The sequence below is a fragment of the Oculina patagonica genome, chromosome 7 (genome assembly GCF_052425735.1).
Source record: "Oculina patagonica isolate OP01 chromosome 7, crgOcupat, whole genome shotgun sequence".
NCBI classification, from domain to species: domain Eukaryota; kingdom Metazoa; phylum Cnidaria; class Anthozoa; order Scleractinia; family Oculinidae; genus Oculina; species Oculina patagonica.
The window spans coordinates 22,549,885-22,569,376 of NC_135764.1; the positions used below are offsets into that span (position 1 = coordinate 22,549,885).

At 36.5% G+C, this 19,492-nt stretch overlaps 1 protein-coding gene across 1 annotated transcript; it reads right to left on the reverse strand.

Annotated features, from left to right (window-relative positions):
• Positions 1-1,585: 1,585 nt before the first annotated feature.
• On the reverse strand, positions 1,586-19,433 carry LOC144659671 (protein C-mannosyl-transferase DPY19L1-like). The gene is made up of 26 exons (XM_078520161.1): positions 19,139-19,433; positions 18,908-18,932; positions 18,668-18,755; positions 16,542-16,679; positions 15,800-15,920; positions 15,127-15,220; positions 14,766-14,823; positions 13,875-13,966; positions 12,528-12,600; positions 12,297-12,323; positions 12,109-12,186; positions 11,426-11,478; positions 10,979-11,012; positions 10,451-10,507; positions 10,227-10,307; positions 9,735-9,836; positions 8,755-8,826; positions 8,452-8,555; positions 7,912-7,942; positions 6,485-6,604; positions 5,701-5,802; positions 5,315-5,356; positions 4,664-4,694; positions 4,074-4,173; positions 3,342-3,467; positions 1,586-2,082 (listed from the first exon to the last, which is right to left on the reverse strand). The coding sequence occupies exons 1-26, from the start codon at positions 19,338-19,340 to the stop codon at positions 1,929-1,931; spliced, it is 2,205 nt and encodes a 734-aa protein (XP_078376287.1). The 5' UTR covers positions 19,341-19,433; the 3' UTR covers positions 1,586-1,928.
• Positions 19,434-19,492: the final 59 nt, after the last annotated feature.

A 19,492-nucleotide genomic window follows, 5' to 3' on the forward strand; every position in this document is an offset into this window, starting at 1 on the left:
TCAAAAAGAAATATTATAGAATACACAAGGCAAGTTAACTTTAAATTCCAAATTGAAAAATATCTTACGTGCACCGATTTTGCCCTCTAATTCCCACCTTTTTTTAAAAAAAATTAATAAGATGAATGCTGGTTGGTTAATAGGTTAGTGTTATTTTTCTTAGTCCAGTTAGTGTGCCTGAACTAATGTAGCTCCCAACTGGCACTGTGCAGGCGTATCTCTGCTGACCAAGGTCATTACTTGCGCACTAAGCTTGAACTGCTTACAAATAATTGCTGTGTCATCCATACGATCAAATATATTTGACACATAAAAATTGCCCGTGTAAAAAGATTATTCGCTCATGTTTTCTTCTGCTTATATAAAGGAACATATAGAGTTTGACCGAAAAAATTCCATACTGTTGACGTAGCTCGACAGAGATCCGTGTTGTGTCTCTGATTGGTTGTTGCTATGTTTTTAATTACGCGCGCAAGCAAGAACCAATCAGAATTAATATCCGGATTTCTGTACAGCTTAGTCTCCCTCGCAGCCGTTTTCAGTGTCGTCACGCAACGCTCCTCCTTACAAACTGCCGTTTGCGGGGACGAGCGTTGCGTAACAACACTTAAAACGGCTGCGAGGGAGACTATGTAGAGCTAAGTCATCAGAATGGAATTTTTCCGGTAAAACCCAAAGCGTCCCTCAAATAGGCACATGAAAAAATGACGTTACTCTTACCTGGCATTTGCTCAAAATGGGAGGCGCGGTGACCGAATGGTTAGTGGGCTGGACTCCGAATCGAGCCATGAGACGTGTCATTGTGTTGTATTCTTGGGCAAGACACTTAACACTCATAGTGCCTATCTCCGCTCAGGTGTATAAATGGGTACCGGCGAACTAATGCTGGGGGTAACGCTGCGATGGACTAGCATACCATTGAGGAGGGGATAGAAATACTTCTAGTCGCTTCATGCTTAAGAAACTGGGATAAGCTACGGCCTGTATGGGCCACTTGGCTCGACGAAGTTTTTTTTTATCTGCTGAAAACGTGATGGTAATAAATAACTTACAGGTTCGCATTTACATCACATCAATAGGCCATTTCCGAGTTACCGTTTGCCTCTGTTTCAAAACGAGTCTACGTGCGAAACCATTCAAATGAAAATGAGTTTGATTTGCATGAAAATGGACGTGTTTGTGAAACTCATTTTCATATGAATAGTTTCGCACGTAGACTCGTTTTGAAACAGAGGCAAACGGTAACTCGGAAATGGCCTATTGCGTACGAGACGACACAACCAGTCACTCGAGCATCAATGGTCATCAATTCCCGTTTCAATAGCCTTTCCACTTCATTTTTGCTCAATTTAGCGCCTGAACATCTCACAAATTTCCATGCATATCTTGGCTGGTGACTGAATCTATCTTCCAAGACGTAAAGTTCGCGTAAAAATAACAACGACGTGGTATTTGGGTTCCGTGATATAAGATTTTTTCCCCTTTTTTTTTAACTTTTTCAGATTTATGTTGACATGTACGTCTTCTAAGATAAATCCGGTCAATTGGGGGCTAAATAGTTCAGTAAACTGGCCAAACATTTCGTCACCTTTAAAAATTTATTTCATTCTATAAATTCGTAAAACACTGTTCTCCTAAGATCCTGAGCCAGGTTGCTCATAGCACGATTAAGCTAATCCACGATAAGCGTCAACAATCTATTTCGTCTTACAACTTCTCGATACGGAATTTTATAAATATTTTTTCCTAGTTTATACTTTTGATTTTGACTAATTTCGAACTGGTACTAAATTAGCTCGAAAAGTAAAAGAAGAAAAGAACTTTGTTTACTTTTAATCCTGGATTGGCAGACCACTGTAACAACACACCTACTACATCTTACATTTTGATGAAAGTTCTAGGCTTAAGAAAAGAAACTTCAAAATCTATTAGCTGCGATGGAGTTGAAATACGTAATATTTCTCATTGCTAAACACCTTTTTAAAAGGCGCCGGGTTGTCTGCTAGAACAGTACAGCAGCTCGGTCGAGCTCTGTTTTCTTCATCTTCGTAGTCCCAAATGTCTACCATACCACAACCAGGTCTGCAGAGAAAGACCAGAAAAGAAGAACGACGTCAAATATAAAAGGAGCGTTAGCTACTAAACACAGACAAACATCAAACGAAAGTTCCGGGTAGAGTTATTAAACCTTAAACCTACTTACCCACTCGCTCGCTCACTCATCACACAATCACACAATTACATACAAGAATTACATAGCAAAGTTACACCTGTTTGAGCCTTGTACAATGTATATCTAAGTTAACAACTTAGCAATTACATTTCCCATTTCTTCTTTAATAAATCTAATGTATTATTTTTAGTACAAATGTATTTCTCTGTTTCATACTTTAATGCTACTTTTAATTTATAACCTCTTATATTCGGAAGTTCATTGTTTCTTCTGCAACCCCATAAGTAAATTTTTCCTACAAGTAATAGATAATTAAGTAAGGGATGTTCCGGAGTTAGAACACCGACTACAACATCTTTCAAATTGAGATGTATTTGTTGCTTTGTCAAAGTTAAGTAATATGATTCAAAATCTTTCCAAAAGGAAATTGAGTAGGAACAGTCAAAAAAGAAATGTTGGTTTGTCTCTGATTCCCATTTGCAGAAAGAACACAGATCATCTTCAATGTAACCGATTTTATGTAATTTTGAATTTGTATAAAGTATCGAGTTTAATACCTTAAACTGAAAAGCCTTGACATATGGCTCAAAAGCAACTGAATGAGGAAGAAAAAATGCTTTTTTCAATGCTTCATCGGATAAATTAAATTCACACTTAAGTTTTTGTGCAATATTAGGAAAGCGTGCCTTTTTACGGACAAAAAGAGAGTAGTAATCCTTTGATTTCTTTTTAGTAACATCGAAAAGGCAGCCGTCAATCTTAAAAGATGGATTCAGTTCTGCGTAATCTGGAACAAAATTGGTATTTCTTAAATTGGGCGGTACAGAATGGCGTAGACCAGTCCATTCCAGAAAGTTCGTCTTCTCTATATGTTTCGCAAGTAATTCATAGGAATCAATATTGTCAAGATCAAATATTCCTAGTCGCTTCATGCCACGGAATCCGGGATAGACGGGATAAGTTCCGGCCTGATGGGCCACTAGGCTCGTAAGCAGATTATTTTTTTTTACAAAAAAAATAACTATATGTTTGAAAAAAAGAGAAAACGAGCTTAAGGTGACAAGCATCTCAAAGTGACGGAGAATTGATAGTGTCACACGAAGGATTTTGAGAGGAAAAAGCGCGCTCAATCGGAACTTGTTTCCATGACAACGGCAAACAAACTTACTTTGGTCGTCCCCTGCACCACTGCACGTCAACAATCACGTGAGTAACTTTCATGGAATTCAGCGTTTCCCAAACAACAGCAGGCGGTTTCCGGCTAAAGATCTGGTACACTTTATGTGTTCTTTCTCTGCAATGAATAAACGTGAAAACTTTTGTTCAAAACTTTCTTATATAAAAAGCACGTTTGATGGCTCAATTTATATGAGATGGAATACATACTAAATGGTTTAGTTAGTAAAACAGTAAAAGGTTAAAAAAATTAAACATAAATGTGTTTACACAGAATTAAAATAATATCATTCTACCAACAAAATAACATTAGTAGAAATGCTTTGAGAAGAAAAATTAGCCATAAGAAAATGGAACGACGTTTCGATGACTCCATGTCATTATTATCAAGTTAAATTAGAATAAAGAGTTGAAGCTTATATAGTGATCGAAGAATGGAGTGGAAAATATTTGCCAATTATTCATGCTAATAATCAAATCAATAAAACCACCAAGCTTCGCTTTCGCGAATTATTCTCAACCTTCTGCCACCTTCATGCAGTTTTCAAGTGGGTATTCTTTTTTTTTGCTGCTTCGGGAATTCGTTCATGATAAAATTTTATTGCAAGTTTTCACTTTGAAAGCGAGGCTTGGTGGTGAAACTAGCCATTCTAATGTAAAGATGCATAGGAGATATTTTGAATACGTTAATATATTTTACCAACAGCATTTGTTAAAATGTTACCTTATGCCAACGTCTTCATAGTGAGGATGGTTAACAATAGCCCGACCAGTGCACAGTTTAACTGTGGCCATGGTCGGCATAGCACCGGCGAATACGGCATCTATTGATAAAAAAGTAAACAAAGGTCAAGCCGTTTTCGATCAAAGAAGTCATATGGCTCGTTAGCGCTAGCAACTACGTGACAGATAATGGTGAAACAATCGGATAGGTCTTGCAAGTGTGAAATATAATCAAAAGCCTTCAGCATTCGTACACATTTTTGAATGCAAAATTCAAGACTTTCTACGTACTTTTTTCAATCCGATCGAATCATACAACAACAGGGGAAGGTTGGAGAGTATTTTCGAGATTTTGCGATTGACCATTTTTGCTAAGACAAAATTTACATGAAATTTGACTAGCTGACAAAGATTCCACTTAGCAATTAAACATCTGTCGCGCTTGGAAATAAATTCAGTCTTTCTCCTATCTTTCCCAGCTTTTCTTTTCCATTCCTTGCAGATATCTGTACTTTTTCAAGAATTTCAGTCTCTATAGAAAACCTGAACCTCGCTTAAGATCATATAAAACACATCACCACTGCAACTTACTCTTGGGTGTCTTTGTATTGATCCATTCAACCTATACGAAGAGAAAAAAAAGCATGAAAAAATTAAATAGAAAAATGAGAATTTGTTGGACAAATAAGCCTACCGTCTCTTACAAAAAAATTGCTTTTACGTTAGTTGAAAGCAAGTCCTACTACAAATCCGAAATTTATAAGGTTTTCATGCAGATATACAATATCAAAACTATGGGAGGTGCATAACGTTAAGGGGGAGTAGGAATACGGCGTTTATTTATTCTCAGAAAAAAATTGGGAAGCAGGCTTTTAACAAGGATTTAAAAAAGTGGGAGTCCAGAATTGTTATAAAGCCTGACTATGTCCCCATAGTAGGGCGTGAGGAGCATGCAAAGTGTTTTTCTGCAGTTATGAGTGCAAAGGTATCTAAAGATTTCCAAATTTGAAAAGTGGCCGCTCATAGGACTCCTGGAATTCCACCTGGCTAAAAGCCTCACTCGTAAGCTTAAAATTGGCAATCGTTTCGTTAACGACTGTAACCTCTATTAATGTTAGTTATGAAGATGTGGTAATAGATTCCATATTTCCATGCACACAATTCATGATTTTCTTTATTTGGTAGAGTATTAATATTTCTATAGAAAAAAAAATCAGGAAAAGATCGTACAAGTGAACTTACCAATGCTTCTTGTTCTGGGTTGTTGTACTCTCCTTGTGTCGCCTGAAGGCAAAATAAAAATACATAAGCTCATTCCCATCTGCTAAGTTCGTATTCAGATAAACTGTCCGTGCAATCCTATATTTGTGAAAAGAGCATTAGGAGGGAACTCATTTCTTCATGTCAACAAGTCGCAGAAGACGCACGACCATAACATGTGTTACAAAAAAAGTCATTTTTTGGTAGTAACTCTTTTATGTTGCCTGTTAACATAGGAGTTTTGATTTTTAATTGCGGTCGCAAAAAGAATTGATGCCGTCGATGGTTGACTCAAAACATTTCGGAAAGCTAAATTCACCAGACCCGAAAAAAACCTGAAAGACATTGGAATAAGAAAGAAGACTTACAAACTGAACTTGCAGGTTCATTATTCCTTGAACTGACATGGCGGCTATAAGCACAATCACTGCAGCTTGGTGTTTCCGCTTGTCACAAACAAAACCAAACAACTGAAACAAAAAATAGAGCAATAAACACATCCATAAAATCCAACCTTTAAATATTGAAGAATTGTTCTTAAAAGTGGCTTTCACACACTATTTCGTTTTAGCAACGAGAATGGGGCGTGTCGAAACAACATAACCTTCTAGACACATAACACTGACATTCCATACACGAATCGCTTTCGATGCGGTTACGCCTTTCGTTTAGAAGACACCGATCGAGACCACTGTTGAAATCGGATCGTTTCGAAAACGCTGTCAAAAGTGAAATGATAAGGTTTTGTTGGTCGCGTAAACGGCGAAACCGCATCGATTTAAAAACGGTTGCTATTCTGGCGCTACATTAGCTGGCTGGCGAAGAGCAAACATGGTGAGCCTCGCACGAGGTGCAGCGCTCGCTCACATTCAAAAACACTTGGAAAACGGTTACAAAGGTTTCACCGTGTAAACACTTCGAAACCGTGTCGTTTTTCGATGTGGTTTCGAAGTCATGAGACCAAGACGATTGGAAACCGCGTCCGTATAAACGATGCCTTTTATTGAACTCTAAAGATGACTTTCGCTCAGTTTGTGGAAAGGTCACACACCATTCTTTCCAGAAGTAATATAACTAATGACAAATAAGACTTTTTAGACTTCAATGGTTTTAGGTTAGAAGTTCTGAAAGAGTACACTGAACTGGAGTTACCTGTCGTGAAGCCAATAGTGAAGCCATAACGCACAGCGCTGGGGTACCAAATAACTTCAATCGCATGATTATGATTGCCATGACAACGAACGCCAGTGACTGTAGCACGTGATAGAAGTGCTGAAACGAGAGAAACAAAGGGGTTGATTCACACTTCTTTAGCAATAGAGAACCATTAGACTCTAGGATTTATCCAGACTTAATAATCTACCTAGTATAACATAATAAATAATACCGCATGAAAGTACTGCTCAATAACACTCATTTAAATACTTACACACTAAGGTTTTATCCACAGACTTAAAAGTTAGAGACCCCTTGAGCAGCGTAATAAACGGTACCACATGAGAGAACTGCTCAATAGATTTTATATTAATGTCAAACACTAAGGTTTCCACCAGACTTAAAAGAACCACCTTGTGGAACACAATACATAGTACCGCTTGATACTACAACTTAATAGCTTTCCTGTAAATGGTCACACAAATTCCATCCACAGTCTTAAACAACATAATAACTACATTGTACATGAAAAAATACCCAGTGGCTCTTATTTAAGGAGGCTCGATGTAGTTTTTTTTAGCCGAAGGGTGGTTGTTTTAAAAGTTAAAATTATCAAGGAAGCCAATGTTCGATTTTTGCCAAAATACACCATAATGATCAAATAGGAGCAAATTTTAATTTTTTACCCGTCACTTAGTCACAATTAATTTCAAATAGGCGCTTTAAAATTGTTTCGTATTATTTGAGCACAGTTACTCTCACTGAAATATAAATACTTACACCATCAAAGATCATTAGCTAAAAGCGAAAGACATTTTGCTTTAATTTGTTAAAATATATCGACTTCCAATTGTAGGAAATTGTAAGAAAATACCAAAAACTTCATTCTTGATTTACTCTAAAACGCTCCTACAGATTTTCCTAAAATTTTGCGTACAGGTAGTCAATCTACTATACTTTAACATATAAAAAAATGAATACCAAGAGTCAATCTAGATTTCGAGAAAATCAAGCTTGTTTGAGAACAAAAGAAAATCTCAATGGTTGCTATGGTAACCTTTGTGACAAAGTGACGGGTAAAAAAATTAAAATTTTCTCATATTTGATTATTATGGTGTATTTTGGCAAAAATCGAACATTGGCTTCCTAGATAATTTTAATTTTCAAAACATCCACCCTTCGGCTAAAAAAACTACATCGAGGTTCCTTAAAGGCCAAACACTAGGGTTTCATCCATAGACTCAAAAGGAAGAACCACCTTGTACAATATTGTAACCAATACCACAATACTACTGCTCGATAGCTTTTGATATGGATGGTGTTACACGAGGGTTTCATTCACAGATTAAAAAAGAACTACATAACATTTATTAACTCCACATTCGGTTTTAGTTATGACAATGTTACAAATGTGCTATAGTTACCTCAGCATAAGGTTTCAGATTCACTCCCTTTCTGCAGAAAAGAAAAAAACACGGCAGTATTAAAAGAAACAGCATTTAGAAACAGGTAATAATAGAACAGACCTTCTTATGGTTACAAATTTTTTGGCAAGTTATATCTATCTTGGACAATACGTGTAATTAATAACAAAAGCGTTTAGTTTCTTAAGATCCAAGATGAGGCGACTTTTATGTTGCTTTCTTCTCTAGAACGCCATTCAATCATCTCTCTATGCATTATCCCTTTTTCACGGCAGATTAGAGTGGACGGCAGAATTCAGTTCCCCAAAATTAATTAAACGAGTTGCAGCAGATATGTCCAGGATTGACCGCTAATGAGATGCATGTTCCTCATGACAGGCATCACAAAGTGTCCCCATTGATAAAAGTTCACCAAAACACACCAAATTCTGTCAAATATGAAGTAATATGGGAATGTCAAATAACACAGTCAAACATGAAGTACTCATTAAACAATTCTTGCGTTCAATCCTGGACATAAGTGATGAGTTCAAGCCTTACTTATTCTCCTCCGTTTCTTCATCATCTGATTCGGGATCCGAGACTTTAGCTTTGTCCGACTTGTCTCTTGAAGCCATCCAGGCTTTCCATTCGTTTCCAAGAATCTGAAATGAAGATTTAGACAAATTTTCAAAAGGACAGTGAATAGTCGTGCTTTAAGGCCATCTCCTTATTAAATTTAGTCTAGCAAATTCTTACAATAAATTGCTAGTGCTTAATAGAAGAAAAACTGTTACCCAATAATTGACGAATCATTGGTAAAATATTTAGGAATGATAATTTTCTGCATTTCTTTCATTTCACCTTCATTACAACAGCAGTGATAGCAACAACGGCGGCTGGTAACAGCAAAGTCTTGGTCAACTTTGTTGGACTCTAAAGCAAAGAAAAAAAATGAGTCCAGTCAGTGATAAACTACATTGACAATTGTGAAAATCATCTAAAATATATCTTTGCAGGTATTCTAGAGAACGTTGTCGCTTTCATATTTTAGATGACGCCTCTACCAGCTTTCCACTTAAGATAAAGGAGGCTATCCATATTCAAAAGGAACTACCTTGCCTCAATCAGCAATTACACCATGTAAATCTAAAATTATCCTTCTAATTCACACATTTTCACGTTCTGTTGTTACTACTTGTCTTAATAAGCATTTTTTTTCTACTTATTATTCAACTCACTGTGCTTTGTAAACCATTCAACTGAAGATGACAGATGCTCTGTAGAAACATGTCTTTGAAACTTAAAAAAATTGTCGTTTTTCTTAAAACATTTACGTGTCTGCCGTTCTCAAGATATTCTAGAGTAGAATTAAACTAATACTACTTTATAAAGATATTGAAAACTATCAACCTGTCTGACAAAGCCGTTTTGATATTTTGAAGATGAGCAAAATTTTCTTACATCAAGCAGTCACCATGGCAAGCGACAAAAGTGTAAGTTATAGCTAGGGACGTTTAAGCGTACATAAACTACGTAAAGTACATGAAATACTTGCAAGAAACCAACTAAGTTAGTTTCTAAAGAAACTGTTGTTTTGGTTCGACAGAAACTAATTTCAAAACTTAGTTGATTATCATCAGGAACTAAAAGCTCAATAAGGTAAATTAACCGCCGGAGCGAATTTGGGAAAGCTGTTGTTTTGAGCAGAAGTCCTTCGTCAAAGCAAACAGTAATAAAGCTCTACTAAACGCTTCAACGCGAAAGAGCTAAAGCTTTTACAAATTCACCCCTGCAGTTAGTTTACGTTTATCAGCTACTAATTTATAATCAATTTAACAAACCTCTGGATCGAGGAAGTCGAACTCTGGAGCACACGTGTACAAAGAAGTGTCAAAATTCTTGAAGTTAGAAAACTTGGAACGCAAGATGCTTGTTATGTGTGCCTAAAATGGAGTAACCATACAATCAAGTAATGTAATTTTAAAAGTCTTGGTCTTGGGTTCGAGCCCCAGATCAATTCATCACTTGGGTCTAATGAGAATGTGGTGCCTTTGCAGTGACATCTGCAAATGGTTAGATTTTCTAGTCTTCTCCATCTATAGGTAAGAATGATAAACCGTTGGCCCCGTCTTGCATCCTCACTGGTACAGTAGGGGACGTTAAAGAACCCACACACTTGTCACAAAGAGTTGGGCACAAAGTTCCCGGTGGTACCCGAAGTTGGGGGGTGTAATTTTCGGAGATATTAGCTATGATAAGCTACTCTACAAATCCGAGGTCAAATCAAGTATTTATACCGTACCACAGGCACACTACAAAGTAAGTTAACTTACATCGTCAGCAATTCCAAGGATCTTTGCAATAGCGATCTTAATTCCTATAGCACCAGTTACAAACGTAACAGCTTGCACAGCCTGAAAGAGTAAAAAAATTTAGTTCCTATTTTAACACGTTATATAAATATGGTTTTAAAAAAGGTTTAAACAAACAATAACTCCCTGTAGAGGGCAAGGCCCTTGAATTACAAAACGAATCACAGATGGCAGTTTCAACATACCCATATAAGAAGCTGATGGGGCAGTTGGTAAATAAGAGGCTCAAGTTTGGCAATAATCTGCAGTATAAAAAGAACATTCCAAGTTACAATTTCCCTTTTGTTTCAAAACCAACAGAACATTAATTTTAAAATGTTCAAGTTTGTGGCACATTAATGCTACTACTCTTTCCAGGGGATCACAACGTCAAAAACGTGTGGTTTTTTTGTATAAATGCGATCAGAATCTTTTACTAGCTACAACATGTAACACGGACGTTTCAGCTTGAATGCACATCACCCACTAATTTTGTATGCACCGATCATCACTGTTTACAACATCACACGGAGAAGAAAATTGATCACATGATGTATGACGATATGATGACGAACAAAAATCAGGTGGTCAACACTAAACAACACAACTTAGTGCATAAAATGACATCACTTTAATTTAAGAAACTGTATTGTTATTGCCACTGCGAAATTTCTTCGATAAAGAAAATTACTAATTAATTATAATTTATACTTTGAACAAATAGAAATACTTACTATAGTTGTAATAAGGGCTGACAAAAAGAATGAGCTGTCAAAAATAAAAAGAATAAATTACAACACTGAAAAATATTGGCACAAATAATAATGAAATTTTGGCTCAGTGATGACTCATTTCACACCCGCTGTCAGTGTTAAGTGCATAGCAGCTTTCAATTGACATCCACCTTTTAACGTGCTAAACAAACAAGATGGATCCATCAATCTCAGCCCACTAGCATGACCTTCTGATTTTGTGGGCTCATTTGCATGAACCATCAGTGGTATGCATCGGTATTGATTGGCTTATTTCAAACAGCACGTCAAAAGACGATATTGAAAGATGGATATAGAAAGATAGCTATGCATGTAACACTGAAAGCAGGTGTTATTTGTCTAAAAGTTTAATTTTAATAATTAATATGAATTTCACTTTAATTTGCAGCTTAAAAATGAATTCCTTACCTGAGAAGCATGGAGTTCCCAAACTGAATCATGAAGTTCAAAACATGTCCCACCTACAACAGATAGAGGTATGGTTTACAGAAAGAAATTTTGCAAACTTGTAAAGAGACCTATGATAATCTCTACCATAGTGGACACTCTGGCAGGGCGCTCTCCATTTGTCAGAACTGGTTGGCCAGACCGGTATATTAGAGAACAGAACTCCGTTGTTAGTCAGATTTGTGCTGTCAAATCAGTCAATACATAAAACCTAATATTATACAACGTTATGGTGGATTTGTGGGGAAATCTCGTTCAAAAGGCCCATTTCACATTCAAAAACACCGGACTGGCTGGCCAGTTCTGTCAAATAGAAAGCACTGCCAGTTAAAACCAGCTTGAAAATCACAAGTCCACATAAAATATCAACACTGCAAGTGAATCATACATGTCTGAATGTTGGAACCTGGACAAAATCAATTGATAAACAAAAATGAATGTGTGCAATTATTTACTGCAATTACCTTGAAAAATTTTTTATAGTATTCAATCCACAACTTACAACTATAGATCATGAAATGTTGCCCGTTTTCATATTCTTCATACATTTTAAAAAGCACAAAATGAAAGAAAATAGACAAGCTTGCAAGGACGTTTAGGTTATACCAGAAGATACAAAAGGCAAAGAAGTCACTTGTACATACCAGCAGTCCATACAACATGATACACAATTTGTGTGATGTGATAAATTGAAGAAAGTATAATCCAAACAAGGCACACGTCTGCCATGTAAAAGAAATAATCCATTTAATACCTTATATTATAAGACATGTAGTATATCAAGCAACTGTAAGCAAATATCGAGCAGTAGATATAACTGCATTGTAATTACCTGTGTCAGCAATGCAAACTGGGCAAACTGAAAGGGAAATAACAGAAAATAACTATGGCTTTTAATTACCATAATTAATATTTATAAACTATAGTAAGTTACGACTTAATAACTTAGACTGATCAAGATGCATTTAGTATAAAATACTGTAAGTACATCTTCTGCAAGGAAAACACATAATTTTTATTTATGAGCTGAGAAATGAATTATAAGTAAAAGTTTCCTTTTTACCTGCCAAGGAATCATAAATAAGCTTGTTGTTATAGCAACTAATGTCAAGTGTCGCCAATCAGCCTTGGGGGATCTGACATAAGAAAATTTTAACAGTTTTAACAGTAAGTACAACAGCAACAACAACTGAAATATTTTAGATATAAATTCAGAAGGGTGGAAGGTACATGTATAACACATGGGATATGCTCCTGACCAGTGCCTAGAAGAAACTGTGGCCCAGTGCAGACTCTACCTTTTACCTAACAGTTGTACGACGGATGTACTGCGGGTTGAAAATGATCAAGGCCCTATTTTTATAATGACGTACAGTGCCTTTTACCTCCCAGGTGTAACAAATAGGTTCTGGTCAATTGTTAGGGTACCCTGGGAGGAAGGAGTAATTCTAGTCGCTTACATCCTTGAATACTTCACCAGGCTCACTATGTTACAGTAATGATTTGATTTAGTTCCCTCCTTCCAATAAGCTTCCCCTTCAATTGTATTTTTGTCGATAGGCTCCCATATTCCAATAAGCACCCCCATTCTATTAAAGTGCCCCATTCTTATAAGCGCCCATATTCTAATAAGCACCCCTATTGTGGATAACTGCTCATGCCAGCCTGAGGGCTGTTGAAGTTATCGCTGTCGAATAGAGAAACTCATAAACACTGATTCACCTTACCATAAATGTATATATTTACTGCTAAAACGAACAACTATTCTTTTAAAAGTAACTGAACTTTCAACAATTTGTTACTGTTACAGTTTCTGTTATTGTTACATTGTAGCTTTTTATTTTTATTAAAGTTTTGCTTTGAACATTTGGTTGTTTCTCAAAAAAATTAAATACGCGCCCTGTCCCGAATAAGTGCCCTGTCTCAAATAAGTGCCCTCCCTTGAGGTGCCAAAAGTAATTAAGTGCCCCGGGTGCTAAATCGAATGGTTACGGTAAGTAATTTCCTTCACAAAGCCCAGATCCCTTTGCCCCTTGTAAGTTTAGGTGAAGGTTTAATTCCATTTACTGTAAACTCTAACCTGAACTTACATGTAACCTACAACCTGCAGTTGGAAAGTAATTGTATTTATACTGTATGTGAATACATGTGCAGTTCCAAGAAAAGTGCAGTTCCAGAAAATATCCATACCCACCCCATAAAAGGTCATAAATTGGAAGTCCGAGGGCATGGAGGGTCTTATAAAAGCTAACAATTTTTAAGGAGAATACAAATTTCCAGAGGGGTGGGGAGAAAACCAGAAACCTTCCATGGGAGGGGTATGGATATTTTCAGAAACAACACAAAATTTTTTCCCACCTCAAGGAAGGTCATTGGATTAATTATGAGGGAGGGGAGAGGATTTACATACTTGATTGTTACAGTAACAGCCAGAAGTTGGAAGACAAGAAATGGATATGAAAAACTTTCTCTCAGTGGTGGAGTCCACATAACTCTGGTGCACTGAATAAAATAAAAAAATACATTCAAACTTCACTATTATTGGGGGGGGGGAGTCAATTATTGCAGTATTGTTTGGATTGGAACCTTGCCAGAACAAAAAATCCTGACCAAATTAATGTAAAGAGTTGCCAATTTTTGAGATGTTGCCATTTGAAGTGGAGATTTCACTTAATCATCACTACATATGGCTTTATGTTAGTGATAATAAATACTACGGTGTTTAAGAAGATCCCGAGAGGCAAGATCTTGTCCTTTTTGTAGCATGTGCAAATTTTGAGGGCTCGTCTTTCATTGCATTCAACAACCATATCATGTCCGCCAGGTGAGGTCATTTAAAGCAAGCTATTCCTGGTAGCCTAAATAGCACTTTGGCTAGCCTAGTACAGTTAGCTTACAATTAATTAAGGTACAATGGGCGTCAAAAGTCCTTGAGACAGTTGGATGAAATTGATACTAATTTAAATTTCCTGTTTTTTCACCTTTAATCTGCTGCCGCTTCTGAACCACTCCCCCTCTCCCCTTTTCAATGTTGTACTCAAACGAGGCATTAGTCTTGCAGATAGCAAATAGAACATTGTTTCGGGGGGGAGGGGGTTATATTGAAGGGGTGAGGGGTAAAATTTGTCTAAGGTACTCAAAAAGTGCCCACTGTCTCAACACTGTTGGTGCCCATTGTAGTTTACGGTTAGCCTGTTTATTGGGATTAGGGATTTCTGCCTTGCATGCCTCGTGATGCATGCCTCGTGAACTGCATGCCTTGCATATTTGAAACACTTATTACAAAGGCAGCCTGACTTACCTCGCCATGGTTATAGAGGTATGACAGTGTACCTATCATACCACCAAGAATACTGCCACTAGAAAACAAACAAGGTCAACATTTTAATTGGTCACTCATTATAAAAGTTTGATTTTTTATATACTCATTCAAGTTGATCATGTGTTCATTAAATAAATCATCCTCAACTTCCACTCAATTCACTAGAAAAACATGGAATAACAATAAAAGTACTGTACTGAAGGTGGTTTTAGTTTTGAAGAATATATTAAGTACATGTGAACATTAAAAATGAAAGCTGATTTTGGAACACACATGACTGTTATGTTTAAAATAACTCAAAAGGAATGAAACTACAACAACAACAATAAGTATTTCTCACCTTAAATAAAAACAGAGCAAGAAGAACATAGACATCATGAGTCCGCTTAAATAGAAGATTGCATACACGTAGAAGAAGGACAATTCACCCATACCTGAGACAATCAGCACAAAATCAATAAACAATTCAATCTTAATTTTTACATTATCAAGCGTGTAACCATGATAACATGAGATAATATAACATGAACTTGAACACAAGGTTGTAGTGTAATTTGATATATGTGGTTATTAAAAGGATCAAAATTAGAAGTGAGAGGAGAGGAGTCTGTTGGTCAATGGCTTAGGGGTTAGGAGAGGTTTTGTAGATTGGGAATTTTCACACTGTATTTAGGCTTGGAGGAAATGAATTCAAATTAAAAAGGCATTGTAGTATAGATTACAAATAAACCAATCACGAGCCATGCCAAGATTGGTGTATCTAATAATAATTCTATGAAATTATTCTGAATTTTCTAGAGAGCATAAATCCTGTCCCAAAGTTTGTGTGTGCTCTTCTGTAAACCACTGACAACCTGGCATTTGTAGCATTATCGTTATTTCAGGTTGCCAACTGGTAGCCTTGTTTCTTCTTTTTCATAGTTGTACTGTTCCATGTAGCCTTTCCCTCCACCCTCCCCACCAACAGATTTCTACCCCTTACCATGGGATACTTTGCTCCAGGTTTTTCTTACCTTCACAGCTTTGAACTGGAGGTTGATTGTAGCCTCTGTTAACAGTGTAACATGTCTTGGTGTGAATATTTAGACTTGTTGTTAACCAGACATACACACGAAAAGCAAATCCTAAGACAACCTGAAATAGAAAATAGTTATATATTATAAAACAGTTATAGTTATAGACTCAGGGGCAGATCCAGGATTTTTCTTAGGAGTGGGTGCACCACTAAGGAATGGTGTAACTGACTTATTTTCCTTTTTTGCAGAATACCAGTTGTATTAGAAAGCCGTACATCATCTCATGGGGGGGGGGGGGGGGGGGGGCACACCCCCTGCACCCTCCTTCTAGATCTGTCCCTGTACATTACTAAATATTAATAAATAAATTGATTATTAGTCATGGTACAACCGTAAGTAAATTAACTAATTTAATATAAAACTATTATTAATAAAATAATAATGTGTCTTTATTTCAGTTGATAAAATACACATGAACATATCAAAAGTTACAATGGTAAAAATATTAAAAAAAGAGCTAAATACAGGAATATGAATAAAAATTAAAAACTAAATAAGCTACAATATTATGACATGCAATTATATTAAAAACTATATCTGAGTTGATTAGATGCTCATTCCTATGATTTATCTACTTGAATATGTATAATATGTTGTTAAACCCAGGCTGCGGCTTATCTGCGCGTGTTTACGGTAACATAAAGAGGAAGAAATTAATTGAAGCTGACTTATGACTCACCTCTGGATATAAATTAAATCTTTTGAGTGTGTTGATAGTGTCAGGATATTCTGTTACATTGCAGTTCATAACGGCATGAACACCTCCAAGAAATGTTGGGGCTTCTACAATAGTTTTATAATATGAATAGTAAAGACCCTGTTTTGATAGAAAAATAAATTACACACACTGTTAATTTAAGTATTTAAGGTTACTACTTTTAGCAACTACAATTAATGTGATTGCAAGTTGTAAAGGATCTTTGATTTTAGGCGAAAGGTATGAAGTGAGCAAGTTTTTAGATGGGAAGGAAGGGAAGGAGGGAAGGAGGAGGAGAAAGAGACAGCAGAAGAGAGCATGGTGTGGAGGGGTGAACCATACCTAAGAAGATTTGGGGAGAATTGAGGGGGGGGGAGGGGGAAGCTTTCAGTTTAAAAAGGATGGACATTTTTTAGCCCTAAAGAAGAAAATAATGGAGACTCTGACATGTATGTTGTCATAAAAAAATCAATGCGGCGACACGCACAATTTTATAACATTTTGCAAAGCACATATTTGTTAAAAGGCCATTTGGCACCCCTAGTTAATTAGGCTACATTATATATCCCGGCGTGTTCAATCGTTTAAAACTGATATCGGCAAACCGTTCGATAAATTGATAACTATTAATAATTCTAAATTAAATGTTATCGATTTTATCGATCAATCAATAAAAATTGATACTCACAATTAACCAACGCTGTTATTAATTGATATCGATTTGATCGATTTCATGATCATCCCACATACAGTATACATGCTTGTATCTGTTTATTTGCAGTCCTTCTGCAGTTTCCATGTTCTTTTTTAGAGTGTTTTAGCTGATTGGCACAAATTAGTTACCAATTGGCACAAATTACTATCCAATTGAACGTTCTGTATAATCAAACCCAATCAAACACCAATCGTTCGATTGGGTTCGGTAATCAAACATCAAACTCACAATAAAATTTGGTCAATCGAACTCAATTGAATGTTGGATTACCGAACAACCAACAATTGAACTCAATCGAACGTTCGTTTACCTAACTCCTGTTTGTTTATACTCTAGACATTTTATACGGTGCACCGTCCCCCTTGCCATACCCCGGGATAGGACGATTGTCTGTACAATAGCCATGTAAGCCACGTGGCTATTGGTTGGGGGAATTTTGCTAAGGTCGAATCACTGCTGGACACACATTCATTTATTCCAAAAAGAAAATGTTGAGAGCAACAAGAACCCCAAGTGAGGAGACTCACTTGGGGTTCTTGTATCAATTTCCGATACAATTCTTTAATTTTTATCGATTTTTATCGATTATCGTTTTTTTATCAATTGAACACGCCAGGTGCGTATACATGTACAAAATACTTTTTCTGTATGTTGTGTGCTACCTCCTGAGTAAATTGGACTCCAAGCATTTAATTTCAAATAACACTCCAGTCAGTTTCTGATGTTGAGGCCTTCCAAGAGGTAAAAGTGACAAGCATCATGACCCTGAATACTGGCGACATATAAACATTTTAACAGCGACAAGCGTCATTATTATAGCACCGAAATGTGACAGTGATTCAATGCGACAGCAACACAATAGGGTTAAAAACAAAGCGACATTTACAGCTGTTGGCTAGGCGACATAGGTTCTCAGAAAAATGTGACATTGTGACAAGAATATCCCCCCTTGGAAGGCCTCATGTTTACCTGTGGTGATCTAACTTTCTTATACAAATTAGTAAGAGAAACTTAGCATCCCTGGGGTGTACTCAGGATTTCAGGTGACGGGGATGATCGAAGGATTTTTTGGGGTTCGAAATTTTCGATTCTGGGATTTTTTGGGGTAGGGAAATGTGGCAAGTATTTTTTTGATTTAAGTAGAGATGTTTTTGGGTATTTAAAACAATCTGAAGATTAGTGACCTAGTGCTTTGGCTGCGTTGTTCTGTGAATAAAGTACAAACAAACGCGTTTTGCTGTTTATATTTGAGGGGTTAATTTTTGATCTAGGGATTTTTTTGGGCCATGTTGGAAGCCCTCGGGATTTTTGGGGGTCTTGAATTTTGCCCGCATTCAATCATCCCCGTCATTTGAAATCCCGAGTACCCCCCCCCCCCTGGCCCTGGGCTTACCATCTCCGTTCTGAAGGACAATTCCCTCTCCAGAGCCGACAAGTGCGAGAAAAACCGCTCATTTTCAAACATTCTAGACACGTGGTAGCTGTAGAAAATCAAAAAAGGGAAACTGTTTACTTTGTATTGTTCTTTAAACTAATATTGCATCAATTGTAAGATCCAATTGTTACATTGTATTCAATTAAAATGCAATTTACCACGATCCATTATATTAAATAAAAACATTAGTTAACTTACCTTTGGAAAATTCCAAAGCTCACAGCTGTAGATTGAGAAAATAATATATATATATCTTTAAAAAAAAACAATATTTACTGAAATATAAAACCTGTCTAAAAATAATTGGTCAATCGCGTGTATTTGCGTACGGCAGAGGCCGCTTTATAAAATGTAACGCAAGTTTAGGAAGAAATTTTAAAAACATTGTTCACAGCGGCAAAAATGAATAATAATATACATTGTACATACCAATGATCAGCACTAAAGAAGCATAACCAATGCCGTATTTCGTAAATGGAATCAGCGAAGACGAAGCATTTTTTGCGCCATTCTCTTCTTTGTGTTTTGCTTTGAACTTGATTCGCCCCAGTGGTTTCGACTGTGAATTCGTTCCAGCGCTTGACTTCTGGCCTTGCTGGCTAGAGGCTTGCTTTTTCTTTTTTGTGGTCATTTTAAAAAGAAATAAAAAATCGTTTAAAGAGAAGTAAAAAATAATTTAGAAGAAGCCCAATATTATTCTCTTTCTGTGTTCCTTTTGTCGCGCTTTTTGTTTTCAGCGATAGATACTAGTCAGCGGTGAAAGTAACGAGCTATCCACGTCAT

Coding starts and splice junctions, on each gene's coding strand:
- LOC144659671 (XM_078520161.1), bottom strand. CDS start 19,340: ATGACCACAAAAAAGAAAAAGCAAGCCTCTAGCCAGCAAGGCCAGAAG. Junction 12,601..13,874: donor GCTGTTACTGTAACAATCAA/GTATGTAAATCC, acceptor TTCTTATGTCAG/ATCCCCCAAGGCTGATTGGC. Junction 6,605..7,911: donor ATCTGAAACCTTATGCTGAG/GTAACTATAGCA, acceptor CTCTCGTTTCAG/CACTTCTATCACGTGCTACA.